The following is a 12,602-nucleotide window of genomic DNA, read 5'->3' on the forward strand; positions in this document are numbered from 1 at the left end:
ACTATCATATATTGTTGTTTGGGCTTCGTTTCAGGCAAACATTTCATATTCTGTAATCTTGTATAGGAAAACTAAACTAGTAAATCTTACTGCAATCAACTTCCATGTCACATTATGGAAAATAATTGGCATACTTCTACAGTGATCGTATGCTTCAGGTTTGTTACACACTACATCCATATCTTAAACAAGGGTTTGCTTGATTTCTTCGTCGCTTTCGCCTTTCTGCACGGACTTATAGTATGCAAATTGCAGGATGATCTGACAAGAATCAGGTCAAGATACATTCAATACTAAACTTGAAGAATCAGAGTAATCATGGAAGACCACAAGCAGAGAAGAGAAGAAGGTTACAAATAGATCGAGCAACACACAGACGACCGCGTCGAGTAACCACGGTGCGTTGCCCTTGATCTTTTCCCACTCTGTGCTCCTCAAAAGTATGCTGCATCCAAAAATATCAATCCCAAAACATGTAAAACTACATTTCATGCAAATAGATAGACAGATAGTGAGTGAGAGGATGATAAAACCTTCCAACATAAGTTGCATTTGCAATGAGTGCAAACAAGAACATCAAAGGATTTAAACCCTAGAAACATAGACAACATCAAAAGTTTGGTCATCAATTCTCATGGCAACTCTAAGTTCTCAAAACTAAAGGATTGAGATCATACCTCCACACTCCCTCGCTTTATCTGTTTGATAATATTGTTCATCAAATACATGCATACATTTTATTTTATTTTTATTTTTGGAAATATGAACTTATCGAATAGGCTACTGATTCTCACATTCAAATATATTTGAGGCAAACGACCTCCCATATAAATGGCAGCCATGACCCACCCTAAGAGCTGTCCATAAGGGTTTCCTTGTGATGGAACTGTGACTACTTTCTACAGTTGAGAAAATAAGAAGAATCATCAGATATTATGACATATAAGAAAGTTTTGGTTTTGTGTGTGTATATATTTGGAACCTGTAAAAGTTGTTCCTTTAAGCCTTCTGTTGATGCTTTACTATGAAATGGCAAAATGAGTGAAGTGGCCATGAAAGTTCCATAACCAACCTGAAATAATAACAGTCAGCAAGGAATAGTTTTAGATTTTAGATAAAGTGTTCATTAGTGTAATTAATATAAGATAGCTCTCAATGAACACACACAAGTTGAGGAGATGTACACTTAGAAGAGTACCAATCACAAAGGTATATATAGGGAGGAAATACTTACTGAGCCAAAGACCCTACGCCGAGATTGATGCTTCGGCGATCCATCTCCATCAGATTCAGAGGATGTGATGTACCCTAAAGTTGTCGGTCCACTCCGAGCTTGTCCAAGGTATGGCAACGACGACGACGACCATGGTGGTGTCCCACTGCTTGCCAAAGACCTTGCCGACCTACAATAGATGTTACAACTAATTAACGCAATCTTTGCGAGTAGTTAATCATGTATACACACCACATATTAGTCCTTGGCTAGCTAGAAAACCAACTCTTACATGTAGTGTAAGTCTGCATGAACAGTAGTTGGTATTGGTTGTGTATGCTTTGTATTCAAACCTTCACAGCTCTTGTCCTCAACCTAGCAATATATCAGAGGTTTAATCCCATATCTATATAATATGTTGTAATTTCAGGGCCTAAATATAAAAAATAAATAAAGAATTACTGAAATATAATTTGGGTAGCACAGACTCGACAGAGGCAGCTTTGTGAAGGATGAATCGAGACCTATGATAATCAAAGTTTCCTTACAATAGATTTGTCCTCGTAAAAATGTTTTAGTGATCATTACTATCTCAATGAGCAAAACATAAGTTGGATCACGTAGACAATTTTGCTTTAATCTGTTCGACATTCGACATATATAAGTCATTCTCATGCACAAGTCCTTTGATTCTAGTGTAAAGTAAGTCTTAGATTTGCACCTCTACTGGCACTTATTTCAATAGTATAATTTAATATAAACCAATTGAATTTTTTAATATATACTATTCCACCTTTCTATTGAAATTATTTTTCTAAATCTATTTCGCATTTCCAATGAGATACTAATGCAGGAGGATGTAAATTTTAAGAGTTCATATTTTTTTAATTCGGATTGAATTACGTGATTTTTAATATATTAAATTAAATTGAAATTCATTTAGAATTATTTACATTTGTTACAGATCTAATCTTAAAGTTCAATAAAAATTATTTAAAATTTTATTTTGGAGGTTCTTAAATTTAAAAAAATTTATTTAAATTTTTTTTAAATAATTTCATTATTATATCAGGGTTATTCTCGTCTTTTATATTGTTAAGGTTTTGAGGCTATTTAAATATTTATTTAATTATTGTTAGAGTATTATATTTTATTTTGAATTAATTTTATTTGGTTAAATTTAGTGATAATTTCTTTGAATATTTTTTTTTAATTTTTATTTGGAAAATGAATCTTCTTCTTTAGCAAAATTTGTTAACCTACGGTTTCACGATTATCTATAAAAAGGTAAATTAGGAGGCCACTATAGGGGAGGATATTATCTTGACTTTATCGAGATTCAACTTTTGCCCGTAATAATTAACTCAATTATATTCTGAAGCAAAAATAAACCTCTAAAATAATTACTATTATGTCCGAATCAAAACATAATCTTCTTCCTATACTACTCCTCACCTGTGCTAGACTCTGAAAGCCACTGCTCTTCCTCCAGCTCGGGCAGTGATCATAGTAAAGCACCTGCAGCACCAGCACAAGCGTGGTGGCTGTGTACAGCTGCACGCCATGAATCCATTCCGAGCTCACACTTCGATCGATCGGTCGGTATCGAAAAACCCTAATTAAGTTAACTACAACAGAAACACACATCACTTACCACCGCAGTGTACAACTGTGTAGGCAACTGAACCCATTCAAGAACAAATAACCCTAAGAGTTAGTTTTCAGACATACAAATCGACCGAATCGCAAGGAGAAGAATATCGATGCTCACCGTGACCGGCTCGAGAAGGCACCCCACTAGGTTGAAGAGATCCCTACGAGCAAAGGGATTCAATGTGATAATAATCATAAATTGATTCCAATTTATTGAGACGAATATGACGACAAAAATAACAGTCCAAGATGAATATTTATTTATGATAATAATTATTATTATAAATATAATTATTAGTTATGATAATAAACTAAGTTGCTACCCTGCGACCCAAGCGAGGAGGAAGGCGAGGGAGACGCCATGGCCGGATTTGTTGAGGAAGTTGGAGGCGATCTGGGGGATCTCGGCGACTCCCCAGCAGAGGAGGCTGGCGATCCCCAATGCGAAAGATGCCACGCTGCTCCGACTGCACACGCAGTCGCCGAAGTACCTCTCGATCCACCCCACGCAGGCCACGCAGGAGGAGGATGACCGGAGCTCCATCTCTCTCTCTCTCTCTCTCTCTCTCTCTCTCTCTCTCTCTGTGTTCTCTGTTTATTGAGGAGAGTTGAGGAGTGCAAAGAGAGGAATATTGATGGAGAATATGCGGAGAATAGAGCAGGGAACAATGATTGGTCGCCGTCATGTACGGACGGTCGGAGGAGAAAGAATCTGGACGGAGGTCCGTTCCAGGTTCTTTGTGGGCTAGATACAGTGAACCGGATCGTTTGGTGAATCTCTTTGGCAAGGGATATCCGACCCGTAGGTAAAATGGAAGAGAGTATATAGGACATTTTATATGATCATAAATTTTTAAAATTTAAAAGAATATTTTATAAATTACTCATAAGTAGAAGATATGAATGTTAAAGTGAATATGTGAATATACGAGGATGAATATGATAAACAATAAGAATATTAAAGAAAAAATCAAAATTACATCCATTTTATAATGTTTATAATATATTATAACCCTGCGAGTCACATTCAAACCTGATTGGACTTACGTTTGACACGGATTCAACGCAAGGATGATCATATCATTCAACACTTGACTTCTGACTCCAAGACTAGTATCACTCGACGCCTAACTCCTGATTCTGAGATCAGTAAAATTTTGCGCCCAACTTTCAGACTCCGAGACCAGTACCACTTGGAGTCCGACTCCCGAGTGGAGGAGACGTGGTTAACTGAAAAGGCATAAGATCGTGGAGTGACATGGTACTACCCCAACCAAAGCGTGCCCTCCCTTGACTTGAACGTGGGGAAACTGAAGGACATGGACTCCTCTTTCTCTGCTAGGATGAAAGTATAAAAGAAAGTTCGCTCCTGCGAGTGCAAGTATGCTCTCACAACTCTAGCCACTCCCTGCATGTCTTCTTTACTATTTTTCCTTCTCTTTCATTCTCCGATCACTTGGAGCAGATTTAAGCGTCGAAGTGGCTATGTCAAGCTCCATCTTTATCCCCATTTTAACTCTCTTTGAGTGCTGCAAAGATCCCTCAAAGTTAGTACACTTGCAGCCCATTGAGTATTGCCTCGAAGGCCTTCAATCCATCATCAGTCTCTTCATTGATGGTTTCCTCATCCTTAATCTTGCCTCTGAGGCAGACTTACAGAAGAAGACAAGAGTTCGAATCTTGACGAAGTCGAGCAATACTCTCTTTCGTCGTGACCAACTGTAATTTCTCGATTTATCTTATCATAGATGGTTGTGGGACCGACCGTGTGGGGTAATAGTGGATTCCACCTCATCCTTAATCTCGGACCGGATCAATTACAAATTAAATTCAAATAATTCTAAACTAGAAATAGTCTCATCTAATAGATCGATGTGCATGTGTTGAAACGATCTAAGTGTGAGGAGAAAATTAACAATTAAGAAAATAAGGCAAGTATTTCTACCACCGCACCACCGCCGTGAGATTTCCACACTGCATCAAATTTGATCTTGGACTAGAACAATAGTTATCGTAACTCTTTTTTGTAAACTTTGAGCAACTAATTTGAGGCCTTGGGATATAATTGAGTTGGTTACTGTAATGGATAAAGGTCGAATCTTGACGAAGTCTAGGTAATGCTCTCCACGTAGTGACCAACTGCAGCTTCTCGATTTACCTCCTCACAGATATGAAGGTGACTGTGTGAAGCTGCTAGAGCAATAGATTCAAGCAAAGCTGTAGAGCAACTAATTTCAATGTGAAATCAACCATCGAAAATACTTCTCTATGACCACCCAAAGTTCAAAATTTTAAAAAACAAATATAAACAATCTAAGACTAATATCGAGAGTGCAAAAATATTAATTATTATATATATTTATTTATTTATTATAGCAATATTAGAAAATAGGAGAAGAAGAGAATTAAGGAGGCAAATGCGGTGAGCATGCGACCGCGCGCGTTCTCCGCCACCGGAAAAGCATCCGCCACCAGCTCTCCTCCCTCCCTGCGCTGCTCCTCCTTCTTCAAATCCAACTCCTTCCTTAATCCTTGGGACATCTAGCTCCATATTGCATTGATCGATCGCTCGCGCGATGATGGACGACGACAGCAGCAGCAGCCACAGCCTCCCCTACGCCACCGTGCAGCACTCCGATCCCCTGATGCACCACCACTCCGCCGCCGCCTCTGCCGACGACGTCGACGGCTTCGTGCGCCACTCCAGCTCCACCACCGCCAGCTCCGGTTTTTATTCCGACTACCCCTTGGCCACGTCCGGCGAGAACTCCCCGTTCGTCATGTCCCCCTGGCACCAGTCCTCCACCCCCTTCCCCTGCGACTCCGCGTCTGCCGCCTCCGCCACCGGCCTCCTCGCCTCCCTCGTCCGCGAGGAAGGCCACATCTACTCCCTCGCCGCCGTGGGCGACGTCCTCTATACCGGATCAGACAGCAAGAACATCCGCGTGTGGAAGAACCAGAAGGACTTCGCCGGCTTCAAGTCCAGCAGCGGCCTCGTGAAGGCCATCGTCGTCGCCGCCGACCGCATCTTCACCGGCCACCAGGACGGCAAGATCCGCGTGTGGCGCGTCTCCCCCAAGAACCCCACTGTCCACAAGCGCATCGGCAATCTCCCCCGCCTCAAGGACGTCCTCCGCAGCTCCCTCAAGCCGTCCAACTACGTCGAGGTCCGCCGCCACCGCAGCGCCCTGTGGATCCGCCACTCCGACGCCATCTCCTGCCTCAGCCTCAACGAGGACCACGGCCTCCTCTACTCCGCCTCCTGGGACAAGACCTTCAAGGTCTGGCGCATCGCCGACTCGCGCTGCCTCGAGTCCGTCATCGCCCACGACGACGCCGTCAACTCCATCGTCGCCGCCTTCGGGGGCCTCGTCTTCACCGGCTCCGCCGACGGCACCGTCAAGGTCTGGCGCCGCGAGCTGCTGACCAAGGCCACCAAGCACACGCCGGTACAGACCTTGCTGAAGCAGGAGTGCGCCGTCACCGCCGTCGCCGTCAGCTCGGCCTCGCCCGTCGTCTACTGCGGCTCCTCCGACGGGCTCGTCAACTTCTGGGAAGGCGAAGTCAAGCTGGCGCACGGAGGGGTGCTCCGCGGCCACAAGATGGCGGTGCTCTGCCTCGTCGCAGTTGGCAACCTCCTCGTCAGCGGCTCCGCCGACAAAAACATCTGCGTCTGGCGGCGGGACGGCGCCGTGCACAGCTGCCTCTCGGTGCTGAGCGGCCACACGGGGCCGGTGAAGTGCCTCGCCATGGTGGCTGAGGAAGAGCGGGAGGAAGGCAGCGCCGGCGAGGGAAGTTGGATCGTGTACAGCGGGAGCCTGGACAAGTCAGTCAAGGTGTGGCGGGTGTCTGAGCAGCCGCCGGAGGCGCTGCTCAGGAGCCCGACGAACTTGCCGGCCGACATGGACGATGCCATGGCCCACCACATGACGACATCTTAAGATCCAAAAGATCTTGTCTTCTCCATAAATCAGTAAATCTCCTTGGGTCAACGCTTTCTTATTGAGGAAAGTCAACGCCGCAACATTAGATTCTGGGTCAAACTACGTTCAATTTTGACCTCCTTTACGCCTGCTTCAACCCAAAGAATACCATAAATTCTATCTTTTTTTTTTTTTAGGATTTTGTTTTTACAAATCTCTCTGTAATGTCTTTTTTTCCCCTTTTATATAATATATTTGCAAAACTTATCCACTTTAATATCAACACGCAACTTTTGTTCTTATCATATTGATCCAACATATGCGAATTGGGTGGGTCAACTCAACGACAAACCAATAGGACAACAATACGATACGAATAATATTTCTTTAGAATTCTCAATATAATTTTTTAGCTGTTGAGATCCTAGTTTGTAGAATGATGATCCTACATAAAATTTATTAAAAAAAAATGATAATCCCAGTAGCCACATCTTAGGGGTGGTCGGTCCGGTTCCACAGAAGTTTCCCACCGACCACCAGGATAAATCGGGAAGCACATACGGTAGTCAATCCAGATGTCCAGCATCCTTTGATTGCGTTCCCCATTTGAAGAAAATTTCTGTAAATACGCCGTAGTTAGGGATCGAATCGCAGGTCCCTGAGTTACATTAATCCGGATGTCCTACCGTTGCACCATTGCCCCGAGGACTACATAAAATCTATTTAAGATCAAATATCGGATCGTTGAATCGTCGTACGATGTTATCAAAAGTTAATAAAATTGCATGATTAATAATTATAAAAATATTTTAATATATATAGATTAATTATATATATAAATATATATAATTTTATATATAACATCATAAATGATCGTATATATAATTTTATATATAATATATTTTATATATTATAAATTTAAATTAATTAATAATTTAATTATCTTTCTAGCATAATAACACTCAATAATAGTTATATTTTCATATTATAAAATAAAAGAGAATAAAATTTCTATAAACATAATAATAATAATTGTATTCAATCTCAAGAATGTGCCTTTAGTTCACAAGATGACTCCACCATTTATATATATATAGGAAAATTCTCTGCTGCGCGCCTCCTCCTCCGCGACGCATCCGCGACGCTGACGTGGACGGCTATTTCTCGCTTCGCTTCGCTTTTCTCGCTTCGCTGCGCTGGCTACGTGACTGCGAAAATAAAATCCCGCCTTTCCCCAAAACCTTTCCCAAAATCGCGCGCCCGAGTCCTCACTCCGCCCGATCAAAGGTGATCTGCCGCCGGCCGATCTGTGACTCCTTCGCCTTCGTCGCCGCGGGAAGACGCCGCCTCCTTCGGCCGATCTGTGCCGCTGGCCGACCTTCTCTGGATCCGTCGACGGCGGCCAACCTTCGCTCGATTCGTCGCTGGCGCCCGACCTTCGCCCGATCTGTGCCCCCACATCCTTCGGCTTCGTCAAAACGCCGCCCTGCATCCTTCGGCTTCGTCAAGACGCCGCCCCCGCATCCTTCAACTTCGTCAAGACACGAGGCTACCCAGTGGTTTTGGCTAGTGGTCCTGTATGTTTCACTATCATTCCACCGTATATTTCTTTTAATAGCTTTATTAGTAGTATTTTATACCGTTTGATTCTTATGAGATACATACAATGAATTTAGAAAGAATATGCAATTGGTCCGTATTTATACTAGAGTTCCAATTGTATAGGAACAATGATAAATTTTATCGCGAAATGATTGTATGGGAACATGATTTGTATTATTTGATTGATGGATCCAACAACAAATTTTAATGATTTGAATAAGGGAGTGGTCTTATTCAAAACAGCTTGTGATCTTAAACCAATTTTGTGCTTCAATATAATTACCCGGACTAAGCGCTATAGCTTTCTAATTGTTGCCTGCTTGATCGGACCAAGCCTCTATATGTCTATTATGGATCTGTACCCATTGAGATTGATAAACCCTTCGGATTTTATTAACTAAAGAGATACGACTTTGAGCAAAGGTTAGCTTGGCTTGAATCATGAATTCCCAAGGGATTCCAATAATTTTTGGTATACCCTTTGTGCAAACCTTCAACTCTCCTTTTAAGTCGTTTTGGAAAGTCTTTTTAGTAATCATCTTAATTGGTAAGAGAAGATTTCTAAGAATATCTCTTGAAAGAGAGATTTTATAGTGGCATTTTAGTGATTCTTATGAGATAGGCTAATCCCTATCAGTCATACAAGTGTGGTATCAAATGTGTGATCAACACTAATACCATGAATATGAATTTGAAAGGAAAATTTGTGGGATAATTTATTAACTTATTATTATCTTTCATGTTCATTTCCCAATATATTTTCACTGTTTTATTTTCTTATCTTGTTTAGGTCTATTTGACTTAGAATATTTTTATTACTATATGGTAATATGCAGAGTTTGAGTTTATCTGAATTTGTCATTCCCCAACAATGGAAGCAAATGATGGTAATGATCATCTATATATCCCCCAAGTTACAGATGATCGAAAGCCAAAAATTGGGATGGAATTTACATCACTAGAGGAGGCATTTTCATGTTATAACCAATATGCGCGAGAAGCTGGATTTAGTGCAAGGATAAATAGTAGCAAGAAAAATAAGATGACAAATGAAATTATTTGGAAAACATTTGTATGTTTTAAACAAGGACATACTGATGATAAGCGGAATAAACAGAGAAAAGATGATACAAGAGAAAGAGTACGTGGTGAGGTCAGAACTGGATGTAAGGCAATGATTTCAGTTGTAAAAAAACAAACTGGATCTAATTGGGTTGTTGCTACTTTCGTGGATAGTCATAATCATCCACTCTCAACTCCTTCAAAGGTGCATTTATTACGCTCACATCGTCATGTTTCAACAGCAAAAAAAACATTGACTCAACAATTTTCAGAGGCCAATGTCCCAACTTGTCAACAAATGCGGTTATTGGAGATAGAGTATGGAGGGCCTGAGCTAGTAGGGTGCACAGAAAAAGATATTAGAAACTATGAGAGAGACCTAAGGGAAGAAGAAAAAGGTATTGATGCTGAAACACTAATTGAGCTATTTGCATCTGAAAAGGAGAAGAATTCTGGTTTTTTCATGAATATGAGACTGATTCAGATAACAAATTTAGTAGGTGTTTTTGGGCAGATCATGTATCAAGGAGGGCATATAGTGTATTTGGTGATGTTGTTGTATTTGATACAACATATAACACCAATAAATATGGATTGATTTTTGCACCATTTGTAGGAGTAAATCATCATCATCAAACAACTGTATTTGGTTGCGGTTTTTTAAGTGATGAGAAAGCTGAGTCTTTTGTTTGGCTGCTTAACAAGTTTATTGAAGCCATGCCTAATGGTGCACCTAAAGTTATTATAACAGATCAGGATCCTGCTATGACGAAGGCAATTGCACAAGTTTTACCTCAGACACTGCATCGATATTGTTTGTGGCACATAATGAGTAAATTCCCAGAGAAATTAGGCCCTTTGACTTTCCATGACAACTATCAAAACATAAATAATGTAATTAAAAAGTCCACAACACCGGATGAATTTGAGAATTCATGGCATGAGGTAATCAAGTCTGCTAACTTGGAGAAAAATGATTGGTTGTCTTTGATGTACGAATTGCGACAAAAGTGGGTGCCGGCATATTTTAACCATGTCTTTTGTGCTGGAATGTCAAGTAGTCAAAGATCTGAAAGCTCAAATGCATTTTTCAAGAGGTATATATCAAATAAGAACTCATTGATGGATTTTATCACCCGTTTCAATAGGGCCTTAAGACACCAAAGACACAATGAGTTAATTGCCGACCATATTGATATGAACGAGCATCCCAGAACTAAGACAATCTGGCCCATGGAAACTCAAATGGTTAAGTTGTATACAAGAAAAAAATGGTTAGAGTTTCAAAGTGAAATGAGTGAGAGTCATGGTTATTATGTGAAACAATTATCTATAGGAGTTGATTGTACAGTTTACCATGTGATGAAATTTGAAAGTCATTCTTCTTCCAAACCAAGGGTTCTCACGCATGACAATCAGAAAGATTACATTTCCTGTAGTTGTAAGAAATTTGAGTTTGATGGTATTCCGTGCAGGCATATGTTAGCTTATTTCCGTATCAACCAAGTGTTTCATTTGTCTGATAAATATATACTTAAACGGTGGACACAAGATGCAAAGGTTGGAGTAATATATGATTTGGAGGCGCCAAATTGCAGTGATGATCCAGAAAGATATTTGATGTTAAGGCATTCGAAGTTGTCCTATAAAGCGTCATTATTAATTGATGATGCATCCTTGACTGATGAGGGGACAAATTTCTTGGATGAACAATTCGATTGTATATACAAAAAAATTCAAGCGATAAATATTAGTAAAAAAGGCAATGATGGTAGTCAAAGGAATAAATCTACACAGGGAACTCCTGTTATTATTGACCCTTCTTTAGTTAGAACAAAAGGATGCGGCAAAAGATTGAAATCAGCCAAAGAACAGTCAACATCAAAGTCCCGATTATGTCATGGATGTGGGCATCGAGGTGTGTCACATGACAAGCGAAACTGCCCACTTTTACAAGGGTATGTGTTGATTAATTTTACATTGATATGATAAATTTATTATTAAATATTGTACATTTAACGATGATGTGTGTTGATTGGCAGATCCAGTGTAGAAACTTATCATAATAGCAATGATGACACATACGAAGAAGATTTGCCATCTATGGCCGGTACTAACAAAGTTTAATTTTATATAATTATAGTGGTTAATTGATTTAGAAATTGAAGTTAATAATTGATATTTTTGTTGCAGGTTCTAACAACATGTAGAAGAAAATATTTTTGTTGCTACTTTGATGAGCAGGAAGTTGTCCATCAAATTCAAGTAAGTTATATCAGAAATTTGTATCCTATGAAGAAATTTTTTATTTAAATACATGACTCAGGTTATATTTTCTCTTATCTAATGTATAGGATATTCTCTGAAGTTGCTGGAATTCAGATTTTGCAAAGTTTGTTGAGGATCAATTCATCCTTTTTGCATCTTTATCTGGAGTGGTGGATGTTAGAGCTAATTGTTATTGCTTTGCTTGAAGTGAGAAATGTATTTTAACACTGTTGAACCGTTGTAATGATTGACAGAATGTTAAACATTTGTATTGCATTGAAGAATTGGATATTCATATCGAACTGGTCTTGTGGACTCTATGTTATGAAATATAATTTGTGTTGATATGTGTAGCAGTTATGCCATCTCATGACCTGTTGTGATATTTGATCTTTTTGCCATCTCCATGAACTTTTGTGATATTTGATGTTTTTGCCATCTCATGAACTGTTGTGATATTTATGTTTTTGCCATCTCCATCTATTTTGAGTAAATCTTGATAACTTAAGTAGGAGATTAGAGTTGTAGTTGTGTTTGTGATTCAGATATTGCAAGTTGTAATGCATTCAGATATTGACTTGTTGTGTTTGGGATTCAGATATTGTAGTTGTGTTTCAGATTCAGATTAGAGTTGTACTTGACTGAACTGATATTGAGTCGACTAGAGTTAAATTCCAGTCGACTGTGATAGGATTAGTCCACTGACGTTGTACGTATATAGCCAGCCATTTTTGGTACTTGCCTAGCCATTTTCGGTATTTGTCTGACATTTTATGGTATTTAGCCAGCCATTTTCGGTACTTGGCTAGCCATTTTCGGTACTCTTATTTAGTCGACTGACATTAAGATAAGTCGAGTCGTTTTCACTGATTAGTCGACTA

The 12,602-nt window shown here is 39.9% G+C and overlaps 2 protein-coding genes and 1 pseudogene across 2 annotated transcripts; 2 read left to right on the plus strand and 1 right to left on the minus strand.

Annotated features, from left to right (window-relative positions):
- Positions 1-2: 2 nt before the first annotated feature.
- On the minus strand, positions 3-3,410 carry LOC141824076 (vacuolar lysine transporter YPQ1-like). The gene is made up of 12 exons (XM_074711309.1): positions 3,190-3,410; positions 2,985-3,027; positions 2,868-2,894; positions 2,669-2,767; positions 1,506-1,588; positions 1,235-1,403; positions 983-1,072; positions 795-899; positions 678-698; positions 534-592; positions 355-445; positions 3-261 (listed from the first exon to the last, which is right to left on the minus strand). Exons 1-12 carry the CDS (start codon positions 3,408-3,410, stop codon positions 184-186), a joined length of 1,086 nt encoding a protein of 361 aa, XP_074567410.1. The 3' UTR covers positions 3-183.
- A 2,035-nt stretch (positions 3,411-5,445) lies between these two features.
- Positions 5,446-6,807, plus strand: LOC141823664 (protein JINGUBANG-like). Its single transcript, XM_074710938.1, has one exon. The coding sequence runs from the start codon at positions 5,446-5,448 to the stop codon at positions 6,805-6,807; it is 1,362 nt and encodes a 453-aa protein (XP_074567039.1).
- A 2,245-nt stretch (positions 6,808-9,052) lies between these two features.
- On the plus strand, positions 9,053-12,055 carry LOC141825281 (protein FAR1-RELATED SEQUENCE 5-like; annotated as a pseudogene).
- Positions 12,056-12,602: the final 547 nt, after the last annotated feature.

Source organism: Curcuma longa, chromosome 3 (assembly GCF_044706935.1).
Source record: "Curcuma longa cultivar G26 ecotype Majalengka, Jawa Barat chromosome 3, ITB_CL_G26_1.1, whole genome shotgun sequence".
Lineage (NCBI taxonomy): Eukaryota > Viridiplantae > Streptophyta > Magnoliopsida > Zingiberales > Zingiberaceae > Curcuma > Curcuma longa.

Excerpts from the sequence above, each read along its gene's own strand:
- LOC141824076 (XM_074711309.1), bottom strand. The coding sequence starts at position 3,410 with ATGGAGCTCCGGTCATCCTCCTCCTGCGTGGCCTGCGTGGGGTGGATC. Across the intron at positions 593-677 it reads TAAAGCGAGGGAGTGTGGAG|GGTTTAAATCCTTTGATGTT; the intron begins GTATGATCTCAA and ends CTATGTTTCTAG. Across the intron at positions 262-354 it reads GTGTGTTGCTCGATCTATTT|ATCATCCTGCAATTTGCATA; the intron begins GTAACCTTCTTC and ends GATTCTTGTCAG.
- LOC141823664 (XM_074710938.1), top strand. The coding sequence starts at position 5,446 with ATGGACGACGACAGCAGCAGCAGCCACAGCCTCCCCTACGCCACCGTG.